Raw genomic sequence first — 13,943 nt, forward strand, 5'->3', positions numbered from 1 at the left:
TGGCATAGTGGAATGTCTCAATCTGCTCTCATCATGTATGGTCCCCTGATGATGACCTCGTCCAAATGAGACAGAACCAGGGCAGAGGAAGAAATGGGAGTCTGTCTCCCAAAGTGGAAGATGTGTCATCTGTTGATAGACAGACGGTATATTGTTTTAGGACTGATGCAGCCTGATACGATTGCCTTTTACCAAATAATTGATATTATGTAAAATTCCATGCTAATGTTTTCTGTCATGAAGTCTGAATACCTGTATTCTGATTGTTTCACATGAGCCGATTACTAAATGACAACATACACTGAGTATACAAAACATTAGGAACACCTTCCTAATATTGAGTTGCACCCCCTTTTTCCCTCAGAACAGCCTCAATTTGTCAGGGCATGGACTCTATAAGGTGTCGAAAGTGTTCCACAGGGATGCTTCCCACAGTTGTGTCAAATTGGCTAGATGTCCTTTGGGTGGTGGACCATTCTTGGTACACACGGGAAACTGTTGAGCATGAAAAACCTAGCAGCATTCCAGTTCTTTACACAAACCGGTGCGCCTACCATACCCCGTTCAAAGGCACTGAAATATTTTGTCTTGCCCATTCACCGTCGGAATGGCACACATACACAATCCATGTCTCAGTTGTCTCAAGGCTTAAAAAATCCTTCTTTAATCTGTCTCCTCCCGTTTATCGACACTGATTGAAGTGGATTTAACAAGTGACATCAATAAGGTATCATAGCTTTCACCTGGTCAGTCTATGTCATGGAAAGAGCAGGTGTTCTTAATGTTTTGTATACTCAGTGTACACTAACAGTTACTGTTGACTTTGAGTGGGGGAATGGAAATAGGTGAAATAATGGGAAATTCGACGGATTATCAAATTATTTATCTTGCAAATGGGAAAGCATTAAGTATAAGGATTGTATGATAGCATATTTGTATTATATGATAGCATATTTGTATGTGTATAATAATTGAAGATAACTGTCGGCCCAACATTCCTTGAAAAGAAACAGCACTGACAATAGTTGTTTGATTAGTTTTGTTTAAAAATAATAATAATATTGACAGTTGTGTGAGAATTTTCCTAAAGCCGTCTATGCAAACTTTGCATCCTTTATAAACAAAATGTACGTACTGAAAAGTGTTAGCCGTTGCATTCCATCGTTCTCCTGAGGCTTCATGGGTAATATTGTATGTATAGTGAGAATGTGGCCAATTCTGTTCTGGCACTCATCATGTTACTTGCAAAAGCTTGCATTTCCTCTGTTAAGTTCCTGTACAAAGTGTAAGAAAGAATTTTTAAAACTAATAATAAATTATATTTATATGCAACACTGAATGCAGAATCCAACGCTTCTTTTCCACTTCCGGGTGACTTTCTCTGTTCAATCTGTATCGCTGAAGTATTACAGATTTTCCGATTGAGCAGACATGCAGCGTTTACCGTGAATGCAGTCTCCACTAACGCGGGAACATTGCCTTTCCATTTCAATCAGGCTGTAACTCTGAACTTGCGCTATACAGATTGAATAGAGCCCTAACACTAGCTACCACAACCCTAACCATAGCTTATTGTCCCCATCCCATATCAACCCTAAACCTCAACACCTATTCTAAACCCTAACCCTAGCTTCATGTCCCCATCCCAGATCAACCCTAAACCTAGCCTCAACCACTATTCTAACCCCTAACCCTAGCTTCATGTCCCCATCCCAGATCAACCCTAAACCTAGCCTCAACCACTATTCTAACCCCTAACCCTAGCTTCATGTACCCATCCCAGATCAACCCTAAACCTAGCCTCAACCACTATTCTAACACCTAACCCTAGCTTCATGTCCCCATCACAGATCAACCCTAAACCTAGCCTCAACCACTATTCTAACCACTAACCCTAGCTTCATGTCCCCATCCCAGATCAACCCTAAACCTAGCCTCAACCACTATTCTAACCCCTAACCCTAGCTTCATGTCCACACCCATGATCAACCCTTAACCTAGCCTCAACCACTATTCTAACCCCTAACCCTAGCTTCATGTCCACATCCCAGATCAACCCTAAACCTAGCCTCAACCACTATTCTAACCACTAACCCTAGCTTCATGTCCCCATCCCAGGTCAACCCTAAACCTAGCCTCAACCACTATTCTAACCACTAACCCTAGCTTCATGTCCCCATCCCAGATCAACCCTAAACCTAGCCTCAACCACTATTCTAACCCCTAACCCTAGCTTCATGTCCCCATCCCAGATCAACCCTAAACCTCAACCACTATTCTAACCCCTAACCCTAGCTTCATGTCCCCATCCCAGATCAACCCTATACCTAGCCTCAACCACTATTCTAACCCCTAACCCTAGCTTCATGTCCCCATCCCAGATCAACCCTAAACCTCAATCACTATTCTAACCCCTAACCCTAGCTTCATGTCCCCATCCCAGATCAACCCTAAACCTAGCCTCAACCACTATTCTAACCCCTAACCCTAGCTTCATGTCCCCATCCCAGATCAACCCTATACCTAGCCTCAACCACTATTCTAACCCCTAACCCTAGCTTCATGTCCCCATCCCAAATCAACCCTAAACCTCAATCACTATTCTAACCCCAGCTTCATGTCCACATCCCAGATCAACCCTATACCTAGCCTCAACCACTATTCTAACCCCTAACCCTAGCTTCATGTCCCCATCCCAGATCAACCCTATACCTAGCCTCAACCACTATTCTAACCCCTAACCATAGCTTCATGTCCCCATCCCAGATCAACCCTAAACCTAGCCTCAACCACTATTCTAACCCCTAACCCTAGCTTCATGTCCCCATCCCAGATCAACCCTAAACCTCAATCACTATTCTAACCCCTAACCCTAGCTTCATGTCCCCATCCCAGATCAACCCTAAACCTCAATCACTATTCTAACCCCTAACCCTAGCTTCATGTCCACATCCCAGATCAACCCTATACCTAGCCTCAACCACTATTCTAACCCCTAACCCTAGCTTCATGTCCCCATCCCAGATCAACCCTATACCTAGCCTCAACCACTATTCTAACCCTAGCTTCATGTCCCCATCCCAGATCAACCCTATACCTAGCCTCAACCACTATTCTAACCCCTAACCCTAGCTTCATGTCCCCATCCCAGATCAACCCTATACCTAGCCTCAACCACTATTCTAACCCCTAACCCTAGCTTCATGTCCCCATCCCAGATCAACCCTAAACCTTAATCACTATTCTAACCCCTAACCCTAGCTTCATGTCCCCATCCCAGATCAACCCTAAACCTAGCCTCAACCACTATTCTAACCCCTAACCCTAGCTTCATGTCCCCATCACAGATCAACCCTAAACCTAGCCTCAACCACTATTCTAACCCCTAACCCTAGTTTCATGTCCCCATCCCAGATCAACCCTATACCTAGCCATAACCCTAATTTTGGTTTATCATACTTGGATTGATTTATCCTGCTTTTCTCTGTGGATTCATAAGGTGCTGGTGCTAGCTCTCCCTTTGACCCAAGGTGTAGGATTTCCTTTAGGATTCCTGTAGGATTTTTCTGCAGTTTTCCTGTGTGAGTGTTCGTGCGTGAGAGAGAGAAACGTAAATCATCTAAAAGAGAGACGATATGGAGACAGACAGCATTTTATTAGGGAATGTTCTCCTGGTCCACACATTCTCTTATACACATATGTACAGATTAAATAAGGCACATGCCATAGTGGACACTCAGGGAGTTATTCTGTACACAAGTGAAAGGCAAACAACCAAAACACATATTTAACAATATTATTAAGTCCACCATCAATACATGTCAATGTTGTTATTTACAATTAAATTCTGTGAGGGGGGAATGAGAATATTACAGTAGCAAGACCAACATGAGCGAGGCCATCTTACTGGCATGAGTCAGGTAGCCTGATTAGGGCAATTCCATGTTAAGTGATTCAGATTTTTCAATTTAAAATGTATGTCAAACAAGAAACAAACCGTCATTCTGTTACCAAACTTTGAATATGCACTGTTCTTCAAGTAAATGTGTTTTTGTCAAATTTTCAGTGGAAGTTGTTAAAATTAGTCCTTTTGTTGTATGGTTTGTTTAACTTTGCAATTATTGGTTTTTGTTTGACATACATTTTAAAAGAATACATCTGATTCTCAGCATCACTCTGTTACCATGGAATTGCCCAGTAACATCACTCCCATGCTTTTTAATTAACCATCAGCTTCATCAGAATAATAATATAATGATGATCCTTTTCTCCTATCGTTAGTCCTTGATACAGAGACATTAAGAATGACTCCTTTGTATAGCCAAATGGCCCCAAGTCAATATTGAAGCAATGTGTTTTCCTGTATGAATAGAACCAAATACCTGGGTTTCTAGGGCAGTGATGCTGCAAGAATTACTGAGTGATCGACTTCACTTCCAACAGTATGCAGAGCTTTCTTTACAGTTGCAAAAGCTTGGGCTTGAAGACAAACAAATAGGGCCAGTTGCTACAGCACAATGGGAAAAAACAAAGTCTTTATTTGAACTAGCCACCATAACCCTACATAACAGTCGTAAACATGGCATTGTTATGACGGGTTTTGAAGGGGTTACTGTGGCTCGTTCTAATAAAATGTTACAGCGAAAACAAACAATACTGTTATATGGCTTTAGATGGACAGAGCAGGAACTCCCCTTCTCTCTCGCCCTCTCTTGGCCGTGAGGGATAGAGTGGCTCCTCCTCTCCTGCAGAGGGTACTGTTTGTCCTTGTGTTTTCCCCTCACTCAAACAGCCACTCCGCTTTCACAGAAAGCAATGCCAGACCAGACTGGCCCAGAACAGAAACTGCCCACTGGGACTCTCTGTCTTAGCAGTGGCAAGGGCAAGGAGAGAGCAGACCTTGAACCTGGGAAAACTCTCACTCTCTCTCTCCTTCTATCGCTATCTCTTGCCTTGCCCTCCTCCCGTGGGCCTGGCAGAGAGGCGCTAGGCCAAGGACATGTCTCTAGGGGATGAGTGTCTCTAGGTGGCAGCAGGAGGAGCAGCAGCGTGTCACAGTTTGATGTCCTGAGACTCAGACATCTTGGCCAGGGTCTTCTTCACTCTCAGAGCAGTGAGGCGAGATGCAGGGTTGTGGGCCCAGCACTCCGTCATCAGCTTCCCCATCTGTCTGAGACACTAAACACACATACCGAGGTCAGAAATCAACATACACTCATCAAACACAGTAGCCTATGTATGAGTATACTGAAGTCAAGCATAGAACATATATTGTAGTAACAGAATCACAAAGATTTTTCCTTACCTCATCACTGCTCCAGCGGTTGGCGAAGGAGGGTCTCTGTCTCTTGATGCACACAACCTCCCTCATGTCTTCATAGGAGGGGTCAGAGGACACCAGGTCATGGTAAGGCAGCTGGTACTCCTCTACGATGCCTACAGGACACGAGGCATATGGAGAGAGAGACGTTAGATCTCCACATAATGTACTGTGTCATCACACCTGAGAGAGTAGTAAGATGATACACAGACTGGAAGGGGGTAAGATAACTGAACAGTAGGGGTGTAACGGTACACATATTTGTACCGAACCGTTCGGTACGGTCCAAACTGTGAACCCGAATGAATACATAAAAAAATAGAAAAGAAAAAAAGAAAATAGGTCTATAGGCTCTGTATGCCTTGAGTAAAAAATAAAAAACAATTTCAGGCTATTCCGTTAAAACATCTAGAGCCTATGCGCATGTTGTAATCAAAATTCTAATCTTAATTTGCCGCATTTCAAATGATACTTTTAGCCGTTCTTTTAGCACGCAAGTTAGGAGATATCTAATCAATGGAAGATGGAATTAAAATGACGGAATTTAAAGTTAAATGAGAAGGATATGCTACGACCAACACAGGTAGGCTGCTACTTAATATTCTGAATGGAGTTGTTGTTATTTGTAACTATCGGACTGGGGGAACGCGCATGCAGCCTCAATTAGCCTACCTAGCTAGCTAGCTTAGCTAACTAACTTCTCTCAGTTTCATGCAGTCAAGACAGGTACTACCAAAGACAGTATGAAGATAGGCAGAAACTGCTTCTCCAATAGAAATTCCCGATCACACTTGTAGGCGATCTCATGGCGATGTTGGCTAGCTAAGCTCATTCGCAGAAACACATCGGGTCTAACATGTTCAACTACTTAAGACATTGACTCGAATCTAGGTTGTGACTTAAGATTGAGTGAAAATTAACATCTAAGGAAGAATCTTTAATTTTTCTCATTGACTTATCAAACCCCAAACCCCGGCCTGGTCTGGTCTGCTTGGTCTGTTTCGCAAGCATTTCCAGAAGTCTCGCGATGTTGCGCCTCTGGGTTTAGAAACTCTGTATACTACGTTGGATGATAAATAACCTAGAAGTTTACTAGAGCGAGTCGGCTTGGTTGGTTGCCTTCTCTCTCAGTCTCTCCCTCCATCCTCCTTGCTCCTTGCTCCCTGTGTCACTCGCTCACAGTACACACACCACATGGCCCGTCAGCCTGCTAGAGCGCCACCTCTCTCTACCTTACGCTTTATCAGCTTTGGTTAATAAAGTAGCTTAACAAGCTTCCCTCACTCGGATCGGACCGGGTCTGCATCCAACAAGGTCTATACGGAACGGGTCTAGTTGTCCTCGGGTCTGTTCGTAACGGGTCTCTATAGCCTATATAGAGACCCGGGATGGGAAAGCCCCATGTCCATTTCGGAAGGGGTCCAACCTTTTGGACCCGTGAAGACCAATACCCACTCTATATAAGCAAGCCCAAGTTGTCAATGAACTGGCCAATGCACCCTGTGTTGCGCTTACTACAGATGGATTGACCTCCAGGGCCACATTCAGTTGCCAAAGGTTGTCGAACGTTGCAGATAGAAATGCCATGAATAGAGCCGATGTGATTCCTTATTCTACATGTCAGAAAGGCATGTTTGTTCTACACTGCCTATTTCTATCTGAACGTTCCAAAACATTGCGTCCTGCTGGGTGGGAGATGAGAAGTACCGTGCTACAGACACGCCGCCTTTATGAGAGTGTTTACAAAGTTGGTATTCCTGACTGTGCTCTCATCAGGCATTATATGGCTCATGATCTATTCCTGGGTTAGTTTAGCATCTTTTACCAAATGAACAAAAATGTAGTATGTCATTTCATTTTCCCGCTGTACCGAAATGAACCGTGACCCAAAAATCACAATATGTACCAAACCATGGGTTTGGTGAACCGTTATACCCCTACTGAACAGTGTTAAAAAATAAAGGTTTGAATACTATTTTTTTTTTAATTGGACAAGCATTTTGGCAAATGTCTGCATGCATATGGTCAAAGGTCACATCAGTTTACTTTACATATAAAAGTTATATCAGACATTGTGAAGCAGAGCATTGTGGGCCATGCCTGACCTCCAGATACGCAGCGCCGGGCGATCTCCCAGAGGATGAGGCCGAAGCTGTACATGTCGGCCATGATGTAGGACTGGAAGTGTTTCCTGTTCAGACTCTCATCCAGGACCTCCGGGGGCATGTAGCGCTTTGTGCCTACCCTAGTGTTGGGAGGGATGTCCACCTCATTGGTGTCACTGAGAGAGGGAGGAGTAGAGGGAGGAGGTGGGGGAGAAATACCACATCTTTTCATCAACATTGCTCCTTTAAAACAACACAGTCTTTGTATAGACATGTATTTCTGGTGAAAAGTATAGAAACATAACAGCGTAGAACAAATCTGCTTTATAAATATGTTTCATTATCTCTACATTCAGGACCTGATGTATGTCAGATGTCCCTTTCCTGTCCTACCTGATGAATTTGACGGCAAGACCCAGGTCTGCGATGCAGCAGGCCCCATTCTTCTTTACCAGGATGTTCTTGCTCTTCAGGTCTCTGTGGGCGATGGCTGGCTTGCCCTGGGTGCCAAAGATCTCTGTGTGGAGGTGGCAGAGGCCTGACACTGATGAGTAAGCCAGCCGAAGCATGGCTTTGATGTCTAGCGTGGTGGACTTGAGGTAGTCATACAGAGATCCACTCTCATGGTAGTCTGTGATCAGGTAGAGCTGGGTCCACGACCCTGTTCCCTTTATGTCAGCTGCTATGAAGCCTGGGTAGGGAGGAGACGGGGGGAGATCTTTGAGGAGATGCAAAGGGCTCGATTCAATCCGTAGCGTGGAATATCTGCGTCGTAACGAGGTTGACATTTAGGTAATTTTCGGTTGAGCTGACAAATGCAGCGTTTACTGTGAATGGAGTCTCAGTGAACGTGGTAACATTGCTTTTAAATGTCACTCGCACTACAATGCACTTTAAATGTCACTCGCACTACAATGCAGATCTTCTGGCTACGGATTGAATCGAGCCAAAAGACACACACATATAGAGATGCACGCAAGGATGCACACACACACACAGATGCACGCACACACACCTCACTGTCCTTACCCAGTATGTTCTCGTGTCTCATGAGGACAGTTTGGTAGATCTCGGTCTCTCTGAACCAGCTGGCCTCCTCGGTGGTGAAGAACACTTTGACAGCCACTCTCTCTCCTCTCCAGCGACCCATCCACACCTCCCCATAGCGGCCCTTACCTATCTGCTTCACCATCTGAATCTGCTTGGCTATGGTGCGCTGCACCTGAGCACAGGGAAAAAAAACACACACCGTCATCAGCATCAATAACATAATCATCGTCATCAATAACTAAAATGAACATTGCAATCGTCAACATCATAACGTCCTATTTCATTGTACAGCATAATCACGAGAGTAAGATCTTTCTATAACACTGTATTGCTGGACTGATTTTGCCATTGGTTGCTGACGTGTGTGATGTGCAGTGTTGAGGTCTCACCAGCAGGGGGAGTCCTGATCCTGAGCCAGAGCTCTGGGACTGTTCTATCAGGTCCTTCAGAGACTCTCCAGGGGGAATGTAAGTCTCATCCTGCTCCAGACCAATACTGTAGTGAGGCCGGGACTCCTGACGCTTATACCTGGAAGAGACACATGGGTAAACCCCTTAGTAATGCAATACTACAATTCTTCCAAAAGCATTACATTGGTCTATGTTACCAATCTCCTCAATGTGTGTCAGAGTCCAAGTCCATGTGTGTTTTCTCACCTGAAGTAACAGAAGACGATGATGAGTGCCAGGATGATGCTGCACACTGTGACAGAGATGAAGAGAGCCATGTGGTGGATACTGCTGTCCACGTAATCTACAGGAGAGAGAGAGAGAGAGAGAGAGAGAGAGAGAGAGAGAGAGAGAGAGAGAGAGAGAGAGAGAGAGAGAGAGAGAGAGAGAGAGAGAGAGAGAGAGAGAGAGAGAGAGAGAGAGAGAGAGAGAGAGAGAGAGAGAGAGAGAGAGAGAGAGAGAGAGAGAGAGAGAGAGAGAGAGGAGAGAGAGAGAGAGAGAGAGTCAGTCAGTTCACACATCCACAGAGCCAAACCTAACACTGGGGTCAACACAACAGCACCAGTTCTCCATTCATCTGTTTATAACAGTTTAATTCCAAACCCTGCCAAATCTCAGAGATGGGGACAAACTCTTATTTTCCACTCTCCTCCCCCCACCTCCCCGCTTCTCTTGTTCCTCTCTCCCCCTCCCAGTGTGTGATCGATCAAATCCCCTTCCCGAGAAAAAAACCCCAGATTGGGTGTCACACTGACATCGCCACGGCAACCCCTGAGGCCCAACGCTGCTCTGGGGCTCTAGCCTTTCTGCCAGCCTCCTGTCAATCATTTACACACACACACACACACATGCACGCGTGCATACACATACACTTGAAGATAGACACACACATGGAAATGATCTCATTTTACAATTTGCCTCGTTTGACAAATCAATTTGTCTTTGACTAATTTCCATGATAGACGTAACGCACCACGCACACACACGTACGCACGCACAGAAACACACACACACACACAGTGTTGGTGTCTAGCTAGAGGAGTGACAGATGGACAGATATCTCAGATCCGTAGCGGGGCAGGAAACTCAAGCAGGCCCTGGGGAGAGGCTGTCCTTTTCATTAGAGGGTGAGAGAACAAGCCAAGCCTGCCAGCTCCATTTCACCTGCCTCCCACTGTCTCCCCCCAGCCTTCCCCTGTCTTCCCCCTGAGCAGCAAGTGCCACTCCAGCCAGCACTATACACTGTGGTTTGTAACAGTTTAAACTGTCACTACCCATCACACCCCAGTGCAGGTTGAAGGAGCCCACTATGAAAGCCAAGAGTTTCATTCACTGTGTTGACTGGGTGGAATTCACTGTGTGTGACTGAGTGTGTGTGTCTTACCAGGGGTCCTCAGTGGTGGTAAAGTAGGATACAGGTCTTTATTGCAGAAGTCCTGGTCTGTACAGCACTCTAGAGCCCTCCTCTGACGGGCATTCCCTGTGTCCTGTTGTGACCCACCATAAACACACTGTTACATCTACACAACTCTAATGGCTAGACAACAGTTTGAAGGACTACAGATGTAGGATCTTAATTTGTTCACTATTTTGTTGCTGGGAATGCAATTCGAGGTTTAAAAAGGATTCTACAATTTGTAATTTCCGTTTTAAAATGTCAGACTTGATTTGCCCTAACAAAAAATGTATCAATCCCTAAAAAAAAATGTCCATTAATTATAATCCACATAATAATTCACATTTCCTATTGCTGCAGGATGATTTTCCTGCTGTAGCAAACTGGCTCTAATTAAGATACTACATCTGTATAGGCTATTTACAATGTTGCTTATTGATGGTGAGACAAGGCTGGTCTAACACATTGCTTTCATTGTAGAGGTAGTAGGTTTGTTAAGGTCTGATTTGAAGAGATTCCTTTGAGAGCTGTAGTGAGTCATGGAGGGTTTATAAGGACTTACAAGAGCTTATAAAGCTGGTTCAACTGTGGTTCTACAGTGCGCCTGCACTTGATGGCGTTCACATACACACCACACACATAGCAGACTTACCCTGCACTGGAACTCTGAGCCCACCAGCCCCAGACATCCAGAGGTGAGCACAGGGAGACTTCCCTCTTCATCCTCCACCATGGTGAAGCAATAACCATCAGTCCTGAAGAGATACCATTATCATCATCAATATCAATATCATCATCATCTGGGACTGTTCCATTGTCAATCTTTCAACATAATATGAGAGGATTTCACTCTCAGCTTGTTTAATAATGACAAAATTCATGGTGCTGAGAAGGTTATATCGGCAATCAGAATCAAATGTAATAAACGCTACTAGACGTGGATGGAGACAGTGGGCATACATCTGTCCCTAATTATGCTTGTATTTAAATAATATCTCATTGCCGTCTGAATTAATATCTTCCACAGTGGCTGTGACACACACACCAGTGTATTTTTCATTCAATGAATTAGAGTTCTACAGGATAGTAACAGATATGAGTAAATGCCTCTGCTGTGTACTAATGACTGCAAGCTAATTACACATTAGATATTAGATACAGTGGATTCTAAGAAAAACACACCAACCATATCAACACAGTTCTAATTTTGTGGAATTTGTATGTGCGTGTGTGTGTGTGCGTGTGCGTGCATGTGTGTGTGTATCATACCTGCAGGTATTGTTGGTAGAGTCTTCAGGACAGTGATGGTAACAGTGACACCAGAGTATCCTCTGTGCTGGAGCCGGGGCTGTATTCCCACCCTCCTCCCTCCTACTGTCTGATCTGTCTCTCCCAGGGTTCCTCAGTAACATTGTGTCCAACACGTTGGCTACAGAGACACAGAGAGGGGACAGAGCAGGCTTATTAGACCCAGGACCAGGACACACTAAACACAGTTATATCACAAAGAGGGGATGGCGTAAGCTTAGACCCAGGACAGACCAAACAGTTATATCACAGAGAGGGGACAGAGCAGGTTTAGTCCCAGGACAGACTAGGCATAGACCCAGGACAGACCAAACAGTTATATCACAGAGAGGGGACAGAGCAGGTTTAGTCCCAGGACAGGCATAGACCCAGGACAGAGCAAACACCGGTATATGGATACTGTATCATTCAAATGGCTGCACCTACCTTGTAGTAAAACTTAAGTGCATACATAACTGAGGTAAATTGAAGTTAAATGCTCCACTCTTCAACTCCCTCTTTCCAGACATGCTTGAAAAATCAAAATGCCCTGGCAACATCGCCATAGTAACGTAGCCACAGAAACGGTGACAGTGTCTGGTGAAAGCTACCCTTCTGTTCTGTTCTGGCCTCGACTCAATGTACCTGCCTGAGACTGGAACAACACTGGTACACTTAATACTCTCTCAAGAAAGAGCTTTTTGTGCTCAGTGTGTGTGTGTGTGTGTGTGTGTGTGTGTGTGTGTGTGTGTGTGTTTCTTTGTGACAGGTGCGTGTGTGTGCATGCGAGTTAGTGTGTGTGTGTGTGTCAGTCTCGACAGCAGTTCTGGAACGAGTGTGTGGCATGTCGTTTCAATATCCAAGGCCATATATCTTACACTCGTTATGGCAGACCAACCCAACAGAACCCTCGTGGCTACATGTTTGTGTGCCTCAATATTTTGTGAGTATATGTGTTTACGATGTTATAGAGCACTCTTAAGAATACTTATACTTCGCTGTCAGTAGGAGCAGTATCTCCTATACATTAATGAATACAACCCAAAACAGCTCTAAAGAATGTCTGTAGATATGTGTGAATATGTTGTTGGAGACCACCTCTTTAAGTTGGCATTGTATATACCAGCTCTAATGTTTTAGTACACCTTCCCAGTCCCAACCATCCTACCTCAGAGAGGCATTTTAACACGTCTCAAACAGTGTTACTGTGGGTTAGCCAGAAGAGAGCAGCTATGCCCTCACACGTGTTTCATTCACACTACAATAACAGCCCAGGGCAGGCTCAACCGCAGAGCAAAACAAGGTTCTGTTCATATACTTTACTAGAAAAACTGGGTGCTCGTGTTCCCAGCGAACCTCGCCTTTTCCACCTTTTAGCCTTCCACCCATTCAGCCTGCTTCACCAGAGAGAGGTAGGAAGAGGACTGAGCGCTCAGAGCACCTTGACTAGTGACTACGCCAACTTTGAGAGAAGCAGTGGTCATAAGTCTATATTATACTGTGTTAAAGAGATTCTACGGTACTTTTGCATACTTTTTATTAAGCCAGAAGTTCTGAAATGATGGAGGAGGGATGGGATGCTGAGGAGTATTTCTGTCAGTAATAAAGCCATTTTGTGGGGGGGGGGGAAACTAATTCTGATTGGCTGGGCCTGGCTCCCCAGTGGGTGGGCCTATACCCTTCAAGGCCCACCCATGGCTGCACCCCTGCCAAGTCATGTGAAATCCATAGATTAGGGCCTAATGAACCTATTTCAAATTACTGAGTTCCTTATATGAACTGCAACTCAGTAAAATCTTTGAAACTGTTGCATGTTGCGTTTATATTTTTGTTCAGTATATGAACTACACATTGACACATCCAGCCCAAAGCAGGAGGTTTAAAAAATACTTTCTTAGTCACCAAAGTATCGGAGCATGTCCTTAAAAAAGTCTCATATGAGTGACAATAAACACAAAGATGTCATGACTGATAACAACACAGAGAAAACAGACATTCTGCAGGCTTTATAATAAGTGCTACATCATTGTACCTACTGTAAACCACTGCAATGATGAACTGAGACTTAAATGGTCACTGTTTGTGCTCCATGGCAATGCTATTAGGAGGAGGAGTGAGCTTCGGTCATCCAGGGCATGAACTACTACACCACAGGCTCCCTGTAGATCTAAAACCCACATCCCCACTCCAGCCAGCCATACAGTAATACACGTGTATGTACTTGCACTGAGGTAAATATTGTGTTCCGCACCACCTCGACCCTGAAAGTGCTAACAGAACAGGTCAGACCAGTTGGTTGTTATACAGCTGCATATACACAAATGTAATCAATCCAC

The 13,943-nt window shown here is 44.5% G+C and overlaps 1 protein-coding gene across 1 annotated transcript in view; it reads right to left on the minus strand.

Annotated features, from left to right (window-relative positions):
• Positions 1 to 3,637: 3,637 nt before the first annotated feature.
• Positions 3,638 to 13,943, minus strand: part of LOC311127359 (bone morphogenetic protein receptor type-1B-like) — a 113,564-nt gene continuing 103,258 nt past the window's right edge. The window contains exons 4-13 of the mRNA XM_084159198.1: positions 11,590 to 11,749; positions 10,973 to 11,075; positions 10,309 to 10,411; positions 9,132 to 9,228; positions 8,865 to 9,003; positions 8,455 to 8,647; positions 7,819 to 8,116; positions 7,426 to 7,601; positions 5,306 to 5,436; positions 3,638 to 5,178 (exon numbers count right to left, since the gene is read on the minus strand). Coding sequence (XP_084015324.1) covers positions 5,053 to 5,178; positions 5,306 to 5,436; positions 7,426 to 7,601; positions 7,819 to 8,116; positions 8,455 to 8,647; positions 8,865 to 9,003; positions 9,132 to 9,228; positions 10,309 to 10,411; positions 10,973 to 11,075; positions 11,590 to 11,749 — 1,526 coding nt within the window. The 3' untranslated portion in view covers positions 3,638 to 5,052. The remainder of the gene's footprint in view (positions 5,179 to 5,305; positions 5,437 to 7,425; positions 7,602 to 7,818; positions 8,117 to 8,454; positions 8,648 to 8,864; positions 9,004 to 9,131; positions 9,229 to 10,308; positions 10,412 to 10,972; positions 11,076 to 11,589; positions 11,750 to 13,943) is intronic.

The sequence above is a fragment of the Coregonus lavaretus genome (assembly GCF_964263955.1).
Source record: "Coregonus lavaretus genome assembly, chromosome: 4".
Taxonomy (NCBI): domain Eukaryota; kingdom Metazoa; phylum Chordata; class Actinopteri; order Salmoniformes; family Salmonidae; genus Coregonus; species Coregonus lavaretus.